Source organism: Zea mays, chromosome 8 (assembly GCF_902167145.1).
Source record: "Zea mays cultivar B73 chromosome 8, Zm-B73-REFERENCE-NAM-5.0, whole genome shotgun sequence".
Taxonomy (NCBI): Eukaryota; Viridiplantae; Streptophyta; class Magnoliopsida; order Poales; family Poaceae; genus Zea; species Zea mays.
Genome location: NC_050103.1, coordinates 176,576,500 through 176,590,897, shown reverse-complemented (window position 1 = coordinate 176,590,897; position 14,398 = coordinate 176,576,500). Strand labels below are relative to the sequence as shown.

The window sequence follows — 14,398 nt, the reverse complement described above, 5'->3', positions numbered from 1 at the left end:
GACCAGGCAAAATTCACTAGTACAGAGAAGCTCTACAGTAGCGGTCGTAGATCTATTTACAGTGGCGTTTTTCGTAACCGCCAGTACTAGGGGCCATAAACCTATTTACAGTGGCGTTTTTCGTAACCGCCAGTACTAGGGGGCCATAAACCTATTTACAGTGGCGTTTTTCGTAACCGCCAGTACTAGGGGCCATAAACCTATTTACAGTGGCGTTTTTCGTAACCGCCAGTACTAGGGGGCCATAAACCTATTTACAGTGGCGTTTTTCGTAACCGCCAGTACTAGGGGCTAGTAGAAATCATCATTTTTACAGGCGGGTAACTAAGGACCGCCAGTGAAAATTGATTTTTACTAGCGGTCGGCGTAATAAAACCGCCAGCGAAAATCGATTTTTTGGTGGTCGACGGTGCAAATCGTTTCCAGGAAACATAAAACAGATTTTAAAAATAGCAAAAAAATTATTTTTATTAAGGGAGGCATCGGCTCACCCATCTCACATCCTCCTCTACCACTCCGCCTATGGCATGCTTTGTGTCTAATTTGTAGTTTTGTTGGCCACATATTACAACCAAATAAGTGTAAATTGCTTGTTTGAGACCGTAAACGAATTCAAATAAAAATGTTGTTAACTACAAAGTTGAATAATTTTTGAAGTTCTACAACTTTTATTTTGACACTTTTTCATCCGAGATCGTTTGCAAAATTTGAATTTTAAATTTGACAAATTTAGATACAATTTTTGAGAGCCGAAATGATTTCAAATAAAAAAGTTGTCAACTACAAAGTTTTATAACTTTTAGAGATCTACAACTTTTATTTTGGTGGTTTCATCATACGAGGTCGTTTGAAAAACTCGAAAAATTAAGGATAAAAATGATTTCTAGTGGCGGTTCCTTAAGAAAACCGCCACTAGAAATCGATTTTTCCAGGCGGTTCCTTAAGAAAACCATCACTAGAAATTATGGATTTCTACTTGCGGTTTTCATAAGGAACCGCCTCTAGAAATACGATTTCTAGTGGTGGTTTTCTTAAGAAACTGTCACTAAAAATAACACAGGCGGTTGATAACCGAATCCGCCTGTAAAAATATATCGCACCGCAGGCTTTGAGTCTTTTTCTACTAGTGATTGTTAGTCAACCAACCAAACTAACCCATAGTTCGTGGCCCAAGAGGTACCTGAATTTGTGCCAAGTTCACAGGATTGAGTCATCATAGCCCCTACATGGCGCCGAACTCTTGGGCGCATTATAAACGACATCTGAATTGGACCGACTGTGTTTTTCCTTCGGCTCTTGGCTGTATCGTGGGCAGCTCGTCACCCCGTCCTTTTATGGCTACTGAATCTCGTTGCATGTCAACGCGATACAACCTTCAATGTTTACTGTGTTATTAAGGTTAAGAAAAAGCTTACCTGACATACGTATACTTAGCTTCTGGTATTATCGAGTGGTAAACAACCAGGAAGAGAATGTTCAAACAATTCACTTCCGCTCTATGACTAGCTGCAACTCCAAGCACCTGCCAAACTAAAACATGGTTGTACCTGCTTTCCAAAAATCGGACTGCCTCGGAAATTCTCTCTCCGTATGTTTGGTTCCTTGCATGTACCGATCACCTGTAGCCACGGATCCTCAAAGCATAACTTGATTGGTTCCTTGCATGCATCAACCAGGATCCACACATGCAAGATTTGCTTCCTAGCCAGGCTCCCATCGTACACGGCTATACATGTCCAACGGTTCGTGCCGGGCTGGCCCGGCCCAGGCACGGCTGGGCCCGGCACGTGAGGCACTAGTCCAAGCCCGGCACGGTTCACCCATCGTGCCGGGCCGGGCTGGCCCGTGGGCTGTTTGGGTTGCCCAGACCCGGCACACCAGATATTAGATGGGCCGGGCCGGGCTTAAAGCACGGTAGGCCCATCAGTTCGTGCCGGGCCCGTGGAGCAGCGAGCCAGCGACACGACGTCGGCGATGGAACATAGACCGAAAGACGAGGGGAGCCAGGACCGGGAGGGAGACGAGGTGAAATACCTGAGGCCCGTGGAGGCGGAGCACAGACGCGGCGACGGAGCAGAGACTGGAGGCCGAGCCGCCGAGGGGATCCGGGAGCGGGAGGGAGACACGCCGGCGCCGATGGAGCAGAGACCAGGCGGCGGCGATGGAGCAGAGACCAGGCGGCGGCGATGTACTCTAGGGTTTTCTAGAATCGTCGTGAGCGCCAGGCGATGGAGCAGAGAACAGCCGCCAGACGATTCTGGAGGAGTGGAGGGTTTTCTAATCGCCAGGGGAGGCCGGGAGGATAGGGTTTTCTCCACTTCAGTCGTGCCTGAGTCGGGCCTTTCCGTTTAACGGGCCCGTGCTCGTGCCTGCACTGTGGGCCGACCTATCGGCCCAAGCACGGCACGGGGGTCGTGCCGGGCTAGCACGGGCACGGATATTGTCGTGCCGGGCCGGGTTTGGGCCGTGCCAATCTGTGCCGGGCCTCGTGCCGCCCAACGGGCCGACCCAATATGGACATGTATATACACGGCTGAGGAGCGTCGCTGCGGATGCAGGCTGCATGCATGCATATGAGAGCCTCGATACGTGTTCCTAAATATTTTTTTATTTTGTTTTTTTATCATATATCTTAGTTGAAATGTTCAATAACTAAGCTAACTTCAGATCTACGTTCTTGATATTTTTACGAACAAAATTAGAGTGCACTTATCATATAAATTTTAAAGATTTATTTATTTATTTATTTATTTATTTTATCAGATCTTTGTTCTGATACAGCCAACCAAACAAGAGTTATATCTAACCTGAATACACTAATGCAAACAACCAAACAATAGTCTACTGTATGAAGCTAGCCTGGCCATATGAGCATGGCTCCTCATATGCTGGCCAAGCCGAACCAGGCTACTAACATGCAGCAACCAATCACACGGTCTCAGATCACCTAAATTAAATGGTTTGAAGTTGTCCCTAAACTTTCTGCTGCAACCAATCACACTGTCTCAGATCACCTAAATTAAATGGTTTGAAGTTGTCCCTAAACTTTCTGCTGGAGGATTCGTCCAGATCGTTAAGGGCTAGTTTGAGAACTTTTTTTCAAGGGATTTTCATTTTCCCAAGGAAAATTAGTTTATTTTTTGAGAAAATAGAAATCCCTCGTAAAAATGGTGTTCTTAAACTAGCTCTAAATTAGCTGACTACGAAAACCCAGCTAATAACTACTCCAGCAGTTATTGTTACTTGATAATAAGACATTAGCTAACTTATTAGCTGAGGATCTAAATAAAATCTCACATAAGAATTTTAGCAGCTAGTTGGTAGTTGCATAGGGTCCAAGCCAGATTCCAAGACCATGTTTAGTTCAGCTTAGAGCAACTCTAACAGCTTATATAAAATTATAGGCAAATATAGAGTTTTGTAGATGAGTTTTTTATAATATAAAACTTATTTTGGTTAGGGTTAACCATCAGACTAGCTATTAGTTAGCTTTTCTTATCCACACATGCAAACAGCCACCGCCAGGTCGTTGCATAGTTGCGTCGGGTCATTGCATGAGTCACATGCAAAGAGCAGTTAGGCGCAAGGGAAGAGATAGCTAGTGGAAAGCCTTCGGCAAAGATACCGAGCGATGACGAGGAAATGCTGAGTAGGATAGATAAGAGATGAAGAAAGCGAGTCTGTTGGATGTGGTTTTCAGTGACCTTTTTCTTTTTTACCTAGTCAAATTAATTTACAAAGGTTGTTGAAGTTGCTCTTATGCAGCCAAAGCACAATGTCAACTGAACGGGTGAAACTAGAGATAGTTTTTTTAAGAAATAGTTTCTTCTGTGTAGTATAACTTTTGCAGCATCTTGTATCATGCTTTTAGAGAGACTTTATAACTATTTCAAAGAAAAAGATAGCTCGCAAAACTTTTCCACGCCTCACAACTGAATCAAAGCACAATTAATTCACTATAGTGATAATAAGATTGCAATTTGATAGTTTTATGATAGAGGCGGACACCCTCGAATAAGTCTAAAGATAGCCGGTGTGTACTTTACTACTCATTAATCGATGTTGATCAAATAGTCTCAAAATTTGAAATTTAGCAAAACGACCTGTGACATCAAAATTAAACACTTCGACTGTGGATGCAGCCCTGGAAAAGCATGTGAAGAGAGAAGAATAAAACTCAGGGTCATTGATCATGCACACGTACGGAGTACATCCTATCCAGACAATTAAAGCTAGATTTTGTTCAATAAATCATGTATTTTGTCAGGTTCCACACTATCTTTAGATAATTATAGATTCCAAAATTTAAAGCAAAATGCTTTAATAAAAACCAGTCCATCTGATCCCTGTAATCCCATTGGACGTTTGAGCAGGTCAAAGAAACAATTCGTGACCACCAATCCATCATGTCACCCAAAACCTTACCCGCCTGCGCACCCGCCTCTCGTGAGCGCAGCCACGTCGCCACCGTGCAGCCACGGTGTCCGCCGCTAGCCGTGGGTATCCAGGAGTCATCCCGTCGCGAAGCTGGACTGGCCAGCGAGCGCCGCCAGTCAAACTCCACGAGCTTTGACCGGTCAATAGTCAAAATTTCCAAGCCTATATAGCCCAGCGCAATTCCGTCCGAAGTCCGAACAAATCCAAAGGAAGCAGCTCCGGTTCCCTCCTCCCCCTCCTCTCCCACCTCATCGTCTTCCTCCACCGTGCCGGCCAGCCCAGACGTACACGACGGATACGACGTAACAGCCTTCTCCCCACTCCCCCGACCGGTCTCGTCGCAGCGGAGCACCGCGGGGTTGATTCCGTACGCTCGCCGATGACCACCTCGTCCTCCGGGAGCATCGAAGCACCGGCGAACTCGAGGCCCGGCTCGTTCGCGTTCGCGAGCACGAGCACGAGCACGAGCACGAGCTTCACGGACATGCTGGGAGGATCCACGGACGCGGCCGGTGGGGCGTCGAGGTACAAGGCCATGACCCCGCCGTCCCTGCCCCTGTCGCCGTCGTCCTTCTTCAGTAACAACCCCGGCGGCCTCAACCCCGCCGACTTCCTCGACTCGCCGGCCCTCTTCAGCTCCAGTGTAAGCACGGACGAACCCCGTCCAGACCGCGTAATCATTGCCCTGCCGCCATTTCTGCAGCTGCACCACGTTGGACATCACAGTGCAGCGGCGCGCGCTGCCGTGCTGCTCATGTTCCTGGGAATGCTAATGCGCTCTGCACATTCCAGATCTTCACCTCGCCGACGACGAACGCATTCGCCTCGCAGCAGTTCAGCTGGTTGGCGACGTCGGGCGCGGAGCAAAGCGGCAAGGACGAGAGGAGGCCGTCGTCGTACCCGGACTTCTCGTTCCAGACAGCGCCGACGACCGAAGAGGCCGTGCGGACGACGACAACCTTCCAGCCACCGATTCCAGCGGCCTCACTGGTGAGATCAGCATCCATCCATGCCATCCTCTTCTATGTCATCAGACATCACTCATCACCCTCTCGTGGCCTCTTTGCTGACTTTGTCCAAAAGAGCCAACTACAGCTACAGCTGCCCAACGCTGTGCTGCTTCCGGCTGCAGCTACAGTTTGTTTACAGGCTCGTACTACTGTTCGGCTGCAGCAATTGAAGATGCAGCCGCAGCCAGCCGAACAACTTTGAAAAAAAGAACTACTGGCTGGCATATATAGTATCCTAGACTATTTGTTTAATAAGCACACAAATATTAAAAGAACATTTGGGGCAGTATCATGCCAAGATCTTATAATCTTTTTGTTTGTACTATAATTGTTAAAGACAAAATCAGAAACCACCAGAGCATGTAATCCTAATATCATTTGCAACGCTTCAGGGTGAAGAGGCGTATAGAAGTCAGCAGCAGCAGCCATGGGCCTACCAGCAGCAGCAACCTGGCATGGACGCCGGATCCAGTCAGCAGGCTGCTCCCTACGGCGAGCCGTTCCAGGCTGCCTCGTCGGACGCCGCCACGATGGCGCCGCACGTGCCGGCGAGCGGCGGGTACAGCCACCAAGCGCAGCAGTCGCAAAGGCAGTCGTCGGACGACGGGTACAACTGGCGCAAGTACGGGCAGAAGCAGATGAAGGGGAGCGAGAACCCGCGCAGCTACTACAAGTGCACATTCCCGGGCTGCCCCACCAAGAAGAAGGTGGAGCGGTCTCTGGACGGCCAGATCACCGAGATCGTGTACAGGGGCACGCACAACCACGCCAAGCCGCAGAACACGCGCAGGAACTCGAGCGCGGCCGCGCAGCTGCTGCAAAGCGGCGGCGGCGACGCGTCCGAGCACTCGTTCGGCGGGATGCTGGGCACGCCCGTCGCGACGCCCGAGAACTCCTCCGCGTCGTTCGGGGACGAGGAGGCCGGCGTGGGCTCGCCGCGGGCAGGCGGGAACGCCGGTGGCGACGAGGACGAGCCGGATTCCAAGAGATGGTGAGTGTTCTTACAGTACTTTTTTTTGCCCCAAGTTGTTTCTGTAGCATGGTTGGAACGATCGAACAGGTGGAAATTGGGATTGAGTTCCTGTTGCTTTTGTCAGGAGGAAAGACGGTGACGGCGTCGGCGAGGGTATCTCCATGGCCGCCAACCGGACGGTGCGTGAGCCGAGGGTCGTGGTCCAAACCATGAGCGACATCGACATCCTCGATGACGGCTACCGGTGGAGGAAGTACGGGCAGAAGGTGGTGAAGGGAAATCCAAACCCAAGGTAGGATTTTTATTTTCTCTCTATCTCTCTCCGTCCGTGGAAGTGGAACGAAGTACTCCGTAAAAGCTTACTGCGCAAGCGTCAACTTTTGCTCACCGACACCGTGAATGTCGTCTTGTGACTGCAGGAGCTACTACAAGTGCACGACGCCCGGGTGCCCGGTGCGCAAGCACGTGGAGCGCGCGTGCCACGACCTGCGCGCCGTGATCACCACGTACGAGGGCAAGCACAACCACGACGTGCCCGCCGCGCGGGGCAGCGCCGCGCTCTACCGGCCCGCGCCGCCGCCGGGGGACAACGCCGGCCACTACCTCGGCGGCGCGGCTGGCGCGGCGCAGACGGGCATGGCCTACCAGCTGGCGGGGCAGCAGTACGGGTTCGGCGGGCAGTTGGGCTCGTTCGGCCTCAGCGGCGGCGCGCCGGCTCAGAGCAGCGGCCCCAGCGGGAGCCTCGCGTTATCCTCCGGCTTCGACAACCCGATGCCGATGGGTTCTTTGTACATGAGCCAGAGCCAGCAGCAGGGGCAGCACGACGCCATGCACGCGCCGAGAGCCAAGGAGGAGCCCCGAGAGGAGGACATGTTTTTCCAGCAGTCCATGGTGTACACTGACTGAGGACTGAGGACATTGCAGAACATGGCAAGGCATATGACGTGATGTCCATAGACTGTTTCTTTTACTTTTGCATAGGAGGGTGGTTGTTGTACCGTATCTGGGCAGGGTTGGACAGATTTATTTATTTGTTTGGAGGCCTCCATGTTGGCAGCGATGCCTGCCGCAAGGGTGTCTCCCTTGATACGTGGACGAGAAAGCATGGATATAGGACACTAGAGTCTAGGACACATAGCAATACATATTGGACAAAAAGGGTAAGAAGTTTTGTTCCTCGATTTATCCATCTCTGGTACATATGCTTGTCTGTAACTAACCATAAATTAATGTGACCTCACGGTTCTCATTTTCTTGTGAGAAGACATGATTTGAAGACTTGCACGGTTTACAAACTAAAATTTTAGATAAGACCGAGTAAGATGCTAGAGATAGCCTTACAAAGTATATAATTAGCTGAGCTGTGGCTCAGCAGTTTAGCTTGAGGCTTTGTTTTAAACCTATAAAACTAAAAGTTAGAACCTAAAATTAGATGAGAGGATTAGAGCAAATCAACTAATGAACTAGCTAATTATTAGTTATACCCTTAGATAGATTAGTTGTTAGCTGTTGTAATCCAGCTAACAACTTATTAGCTTGGTAACAATTAACTCTATTGGTTTAGAGTAGGGCCTGAGTAGGCACATCCGTCGGATGATATTTGAATTGTACCCTGACAGACGTTCTCAAAAAGTACTTCTAGAAGAAAAAATTCTAATTTGACAAGAGCAAAGTCTCTCCCTACCAAACTACATGTAGTACCGCCCTAGCTAGCTTCCTTCCCTACGGATACACCTATATCATGCGGTGTATGTAGGGGTGATAATAAATCATGATTCAAATATTTTTTTCATAAATTATTTAACCCTTTAATTAATTTTAGTTTAAAAATAAATAGAATTAAAGGTCAGTTATAATGAAATCTGATTCTTAATTTATAGAGTATAAAATTTAGACCCCATTAGGCTATCACTACCCATTAGTGCACGTACGCATTAACCCAAAGACAATGAGTGTCGAGTAGAACCGGTCAGCAGCGCAGCTCAGCATGCTGGTCCCTTGTATCTGAGCTCTTTTATTTAGACGTGTATAAGGATTTGACCGTGGAATTTGACCACGGTTCCTCCATGCCCAACCACTAGTCTAGTAGTGCTAAGGTGAAGTTTTCAACAGGACGTGTGTCCGAGAACAAAAGGGCAGAATCGCTCTGAACAAGGCAATGCGAGTCAGCCACATCTCTCTCATTTGACATAAGCAAGTCAACCATGGGCGGGCCCAGGGAGTTTCATGGGTATTCATTGAATACCTATGTTTTTTGTGATCTATTAGAACACTAATTTTTCAATAATATATTATATAAAATAGTGTTATAACACTAAATTCTTTAATTTTTAAATTTTTGAATACCCAATCTCAAATAACTGGACCCGCTTCTGTTAGCCAACTCGCGCGGCGAGCGGGGTGAAAATCCGTTCAACCCACACTCTCAGCAAGACTAGACCGGAACAGTAGCGGTCGCTGCTCCCGTCCCCTTCCGACGACGTTGATACAGCTATACAAAATTAGAAATAGGTATGATTTGTATGTGTCTTGGCAAATCGGTCCCTGATACTCAAACTATCTTTAGCAGACTTTTTATCTTACTCTAAAATGCAATTTATAGTACTTTTCACGACTATTTACATGGTTTTCTGGAGATGACCTTAGAATCTATTTAAAAAAAACTCTCGAGTTTTTGAGTAACTCCTTAGGTGCTCCACGAAATACTTGAAGTTCACCCTTAATTTCTTAGTTCGTGGAGCTCTCTCCTTGGCTAACAAAGCTGGGAGTAGGCTGAAAAAAAAGAGAGCAGAGCAATCATAGATACAACGTGTTTGATTTGGTTTAAAGAATTAGATAGTCCATCATCTTCTCCTTCATCACTTTCTTGTTTAGTTTGTAAAATAAAATGAGTTGATCAATCATCATTTCATTTCTCATAGGCTAATAATTAGTAATAATATGATGAATAAGTTTATTCCACTAAATTTATAAAATAAACTCATAATACACCAGCTCATCTAAAATGGATTGACTCTTTAAACCAAACATCCTTTTATTTTATTAGCATGGCTCTTCACCTAACATAACCACAAATAAAAAGGAGCCATCAAGGAACCGATAGATCTTTAAGGGCATCTTTAAGGGTCTTGCTAAAAGTTATTCTCTAAAACATTGTTTGTTATTTCAGTAAAACTAATTTCTATATCGTGTACACGCTCAAGGGAGTTATCCTCGTTTTCAGTCCTTAGCTAAAAAAAATCTAAATAGGTAATATCTATATTTACAGATCCAATTTAAGAAGCTATAAGAAGGCGTCTTTTTTACAAAAATCTATATTTTATAATTAGGAAGAATACTAAGCATCCTCTAGAGCGAAGTTATATCAAAAAAACGTTGGAAAACAATACTAAAAAACGGTTTTGGAGACGTCAAAATTTCCATTTCTAGAGGCAAGGGGCCTCCACCTTTCTTGTAGGCTAGCTCTACAACCATAATATGTCTACTAGTTAAGTGCCCGTGCGTTGCGACGGACATAAATCAATTGCTTTTTTCGAAGTACAAAGACATTAGATTCTTGACATATGTCACTAAAATCAGCAACAGAGGAATCAGGATAATGTGGAACAATATTATCAATTGTCCCTAATTGAGGTGCTTCAGCATTAAGGAAGTTGCTGTCACTCATCATGGTGGTTCAAGACCAACAACACCACAGAGAACAAACTGGACAAAATGAAAATTCCGTGGAGGACAAAGTTTGTACCAATGACAATTGTATTCATTTAACCTTTTTACACACAGTAAATTATAGAGTTTGTAATAATACACGCGTAAGAGATTTTTTTATGATACACTGAAAATTACAAATTTTTATAATACACATGGGTAAAAGAATCTTGTTGCTCCAGGTATATATTATGATCAGTTTCTTTCTGCACAAACTTAATACAACTAAGGTTCTTCATCTTCAACCTTATCCATAACAACATCGTCACAGTAGACAAAACTTGTAGATATGATAATTGCAGCCTTTTCATCCCATTTAACATTGGATGATCTAGCAACCATATCACCTGTCACGAAACCTTGCTTCAAATGGTCACTATGATCATCCCCATCGGTGCCATTAAGTAGTACACGTGAAGGCAAACTACCAAGCTTGGGCAACTTAGTGTCCAATGATTTGCCATGGCCATTCTCATGAGGAACTAAAGAAGGTTTTGTATCGAAAGCTTGTTCTACTGAATTCAGTTGTGTCTTAGAACTAAGAGAAGAATATCTGCTCATATTGTCAGGAACAAATCTTGCGACAGGTTTAGATTTATGCTCTGAGATGCTCTAACCATCGTTGCTGGGAGATGCAAATTGCCTGCTGGAAAATACACAATTAATAATGTTGTTTTCGATGTGTCATTCAAACATGAGAAGGGAATAGCCATATAAGATGAATACGGACACATGATTATTGTATCTTAAAGTATGAAATGTGCAATACCTTCTCTACAAAAGCACCAGAAGTTATCTCATGACTTATTTTAGATTTCCTTCATGTTTCTCCCCCCTTCTACAAAGACAGGGAACAAGGAAGACACTTGAATTCATAGAAATTTGAGATAGCTACTTCTTAATACCTAAATACATAATTGAGACTACGTCAAACCAGTGAAAATAATGCATGCCAAGAGTAGCCCTTGTTTGTACGTTTTAAAATTTGGCAAAGGCAAAAGAAAGGTGGCAACTACCACCAGAGCAAGCCAAACAGTTCAGCAACCTTACACTGTAGATCAAATAGCAAACTGTAGATAAATTTTGACATTTAAATCACATGTCAATGCAATTTGCTATTGTCTAAACAGTGCAACCAGAAAAATAATTGGGAGAGTGAAACGTATTCATGAAAATATATAACTGTTTTGTTCAACTGAAGTAATTGTACTTCAGTGATGCAACAACAAGAAAGTTCTCAGTAAGTCGTACCTCTATAAGTTTGTTCTTAGTGACCATGCTGACACAGGTTGACAGATATATTGAAATAACATGACTGAGAAATTGAAGAACACCACTCCGTTATACACAAACGCAGAACCCAATTCCTTGTACATAGATGCACGAAAGAGGTGGCAACTCGAAGCTCGATGCGAGAGGCCTATTGGCTGCTGCTAGCTCCACCTCCATGCCTCCACGGCCACTGTGCTGTGTCAGAGTTGCATACAGAGAGACCTGATGCTATGTGGACAGATGAATGCTTGCACTGCATCGCGGGCCTCTCCCACACCTTTCTGTAATAGAAACCTTCCTTGTACCTCCTTTCTTCCCCTACTTTGCAGTTTGTTAAACCTCACCACTCCTTGAGTACCAAACACAAGAGCAGACCTATAGTCAGGTCGAAAATCATGGCCCCATTTAGAAACACAATGGACCTCATCAATGGCAAAAGTGCAATCCCTAGCTTTTCTGCAAGTTTCTTCAAGAATCCATTAATCTGCAAGAAGAGACATCACCACCAAGATAGGGACGACAACATGTTAGTAAACTTTAGAATACCACAAGAAGAATGATAAAGTAAGTATGGTTGTGTTTCCTACTGTTCAATGTGCCCTTACTATGCTAGCTCGGTGTTTCTTTTCCTATTTTCCCTTCTAAAAGTAGTTTAGTACTCCCTCCGTTTCGTTTTAGTTGTCGCTGGATAGTGCAAAATTGAACTATCCAGCGACAACTAAAAGGAAACGGAGGGAGTATTTTGGGTTGTAACATTGAAAATCTGCTCCTTTCACATTTGGAGGTGGTTATTCCCTGTTTATCAGGGTTAAAAGCCGCTTTTTCTTTATTTCATCACTGGAATGTTACTCTCTAGTAACATGACAGTAGAACTGATCGAAGTTACTAAAAAGGTTAATTGGTGACTAAAACAAGTTTGATTCTAATGTTCATTATGTTGTTAAGTACAGCTGTGGTACTCCATCTGCAAAATGTTTACAATTTATTCTGCTCACATTTTAATTTCCTTGATTAGATGTTAGAATTGCTTAATCAGAAATCTTCAGTCCAAGGGAAAGTTCTTTCAGGCTATTTTAATGCTCTCTTTGAATTAAGTGGAGCTTGGTTGACTGATGCCAAAGAGACCAAGCATCTAGCATTCGACGGATATTTCATTTCTTTGTACAACTTGCACCTAAAGGCTTCTCCATTAGTTCTTCGAGATGAAGTAAAAAAGGCTGTTCCATCGAAGTGGGATCCTATTGCATTATCATGGTAAGACACTACGTTAGCCTGTAATTCATTTGTTCTTGTCATTCAAACGATATGATTTCTTTATGTTCTTATCGTGCTCCCTGAAATTTGACCTGTCCTTTTCTTTGCCATGCTATATTTTTACATCCATTATAAGTTGTTCTTTACTTCAGTCCTAGGTTCCTAGTCATTCATAAAGCTTTATGTTTTTCTCTATAAATAGAAAGCATTAATTAGTGAATGAAAAATGACATCTACAACTAACCAACTGCTACATTATGGAGGCTCACATATAAATAGTTTCAGGTCGGATTATTTTCTGAATTTCTAGTTTGCCATGTTTCTTTGTTTTCGTTTTGTTAACATCAACCATGAGTCTTATATACTCATCTGCAATATTGCACTTCTTGACCTGAGAACTATAAGGCAGGGATTTTTTTTCAGGACTTTCTAATTTTCTCAACATTTAATCTTATTTGGTCTAAAAAAGATGAACTTACCTGGCAAGAATTTTTCCAAACCACATAAATACATCAGACTGTTGTTTTGATATAAAACCTGTTAATCTTGTGAATATCAGGTTTATAAAGAAAAAGCGCCTGCAGGAACCGGCAGTGGAGCTCCGGGGCCCAGCACCGCCGCGCCTTCCGGCTGGGCGCCTGCGACGACAGCTGAGCCTCCTTGTCCTTGCCGCCTTTGGTGCTGCTGGCCTTATTGTTCTCGGCCGTGTCGGTGTCGGTGGCGCCGGCCCTGTCGCAGCTGTCCCCGACCACGGCCGAGCTCGCCGCGGCCGGCAACGGCAGCTCCAGCTCCAGCTCGGCGCGCTGCTTCTCCTCCTTGTCCTTCTTCTTCTCCTCCTTCTCGAACGGCTGGAACGTGCCCCCGGGCTTCCTGCAGGCGTTGAGCGCCACCGGCCTGCACGGCAGCAGCAGCTCATCCTGGTGCTGCGGTGGGGAGGCGGAGGGCTGTTGCTGGTTACTCCAGAGCTGCACGGACTGTAGCCAGTCCGGCATCGCCTTCTTCGTCTCCGGATGTGGCAACCGTCTGCTGCTGCTGGCTGCTGCCGTCTCCAGATCTCCCACCGCCTCGTCGTCCTTGTCGGCATCGACGCCGAGGCCGGGAGGCCGAGGGGGTTGCGGATGCGGATCTGGAGCCGCTCTGTCATGACTCCCGAGCATCACACCGAGGCCGGGGAGGCCGAGGGTGTTGCGGCGCCGATGACGGGGGCGGGGGAGGCGTTGAGGACGGGGAGGACGCGAGGATGGGCGGCAGCGGCGTTCGCGATAGGGGCGAGCGGGGCGGGGATGGTGAACTTGACGGGCGGCATGTGGGGGCGCGCGGCGCCGCCGCGTCAGTCTCCTCCTGGCGGGGGCGCGTGGTAGCAGTCGTGGCAACTATGGAGGGCGCGGGATCCGCGGCAGGGGCGAGATCCGGGGCGGGGGCGGCGGGGGGACGGTGCCTGTGCGGTCGTGGGGGAGGGGCACGGCGGGGGTTGGCGGGCTGCTTCCTTGCGCGCGTGGGAGGGTGCGGGGGCAGGCGGGGGCAACCAATGTGTGGACGCTGACGGTACTATCTTAATAGAGTAGTATAGATAAAACCAGGTCCTTGATGAGCTCTCAAACTTTGAAACCATTTTTTTGGGATCGTTTCAGTGCGCAAATATTCATTACTTATAAACTAATAAAAAATTGAAATATAAAAAAAAAATCCAAACAACCCCACGGTGGCATAGGCTCAATATTAAAACTATAGTGCCTGACAAGAT

General features: G+C 46.2%; 1 protein-coding gene across 1 annotated transcript; it reads left to right on the top strand.

The window, feature by feature from the left end:
• Positions 1-4,634: 4,634 nt before the first annotated feature.
• LOC103636541 (WRKY transcription factor WRKY24) lies at positions 4,635-7,669 on the top strand. The gene is made up of 5 exons (XM_008658887.3): positions 4,635-5,080; positions 5,230-5,427; positions 5,840-6,438; positions 6,545-6,712; positions 6,840-7,669. The coding sequence occupies exons 1-5, from the start codon at positions 4,817-4,819 to the stop codon at positions 7,324-7,326; spliced, it is 1,716 nt and encodes a 571-aa protein (XP_008657109.1). The 5' UTR covers positions 4,635-4,816; the 3' UTR covers positions 7,327-7,669.
• The last annotated feature ends 6,729 nt before the right edge of the window (positions 7,670-14,398 follow it).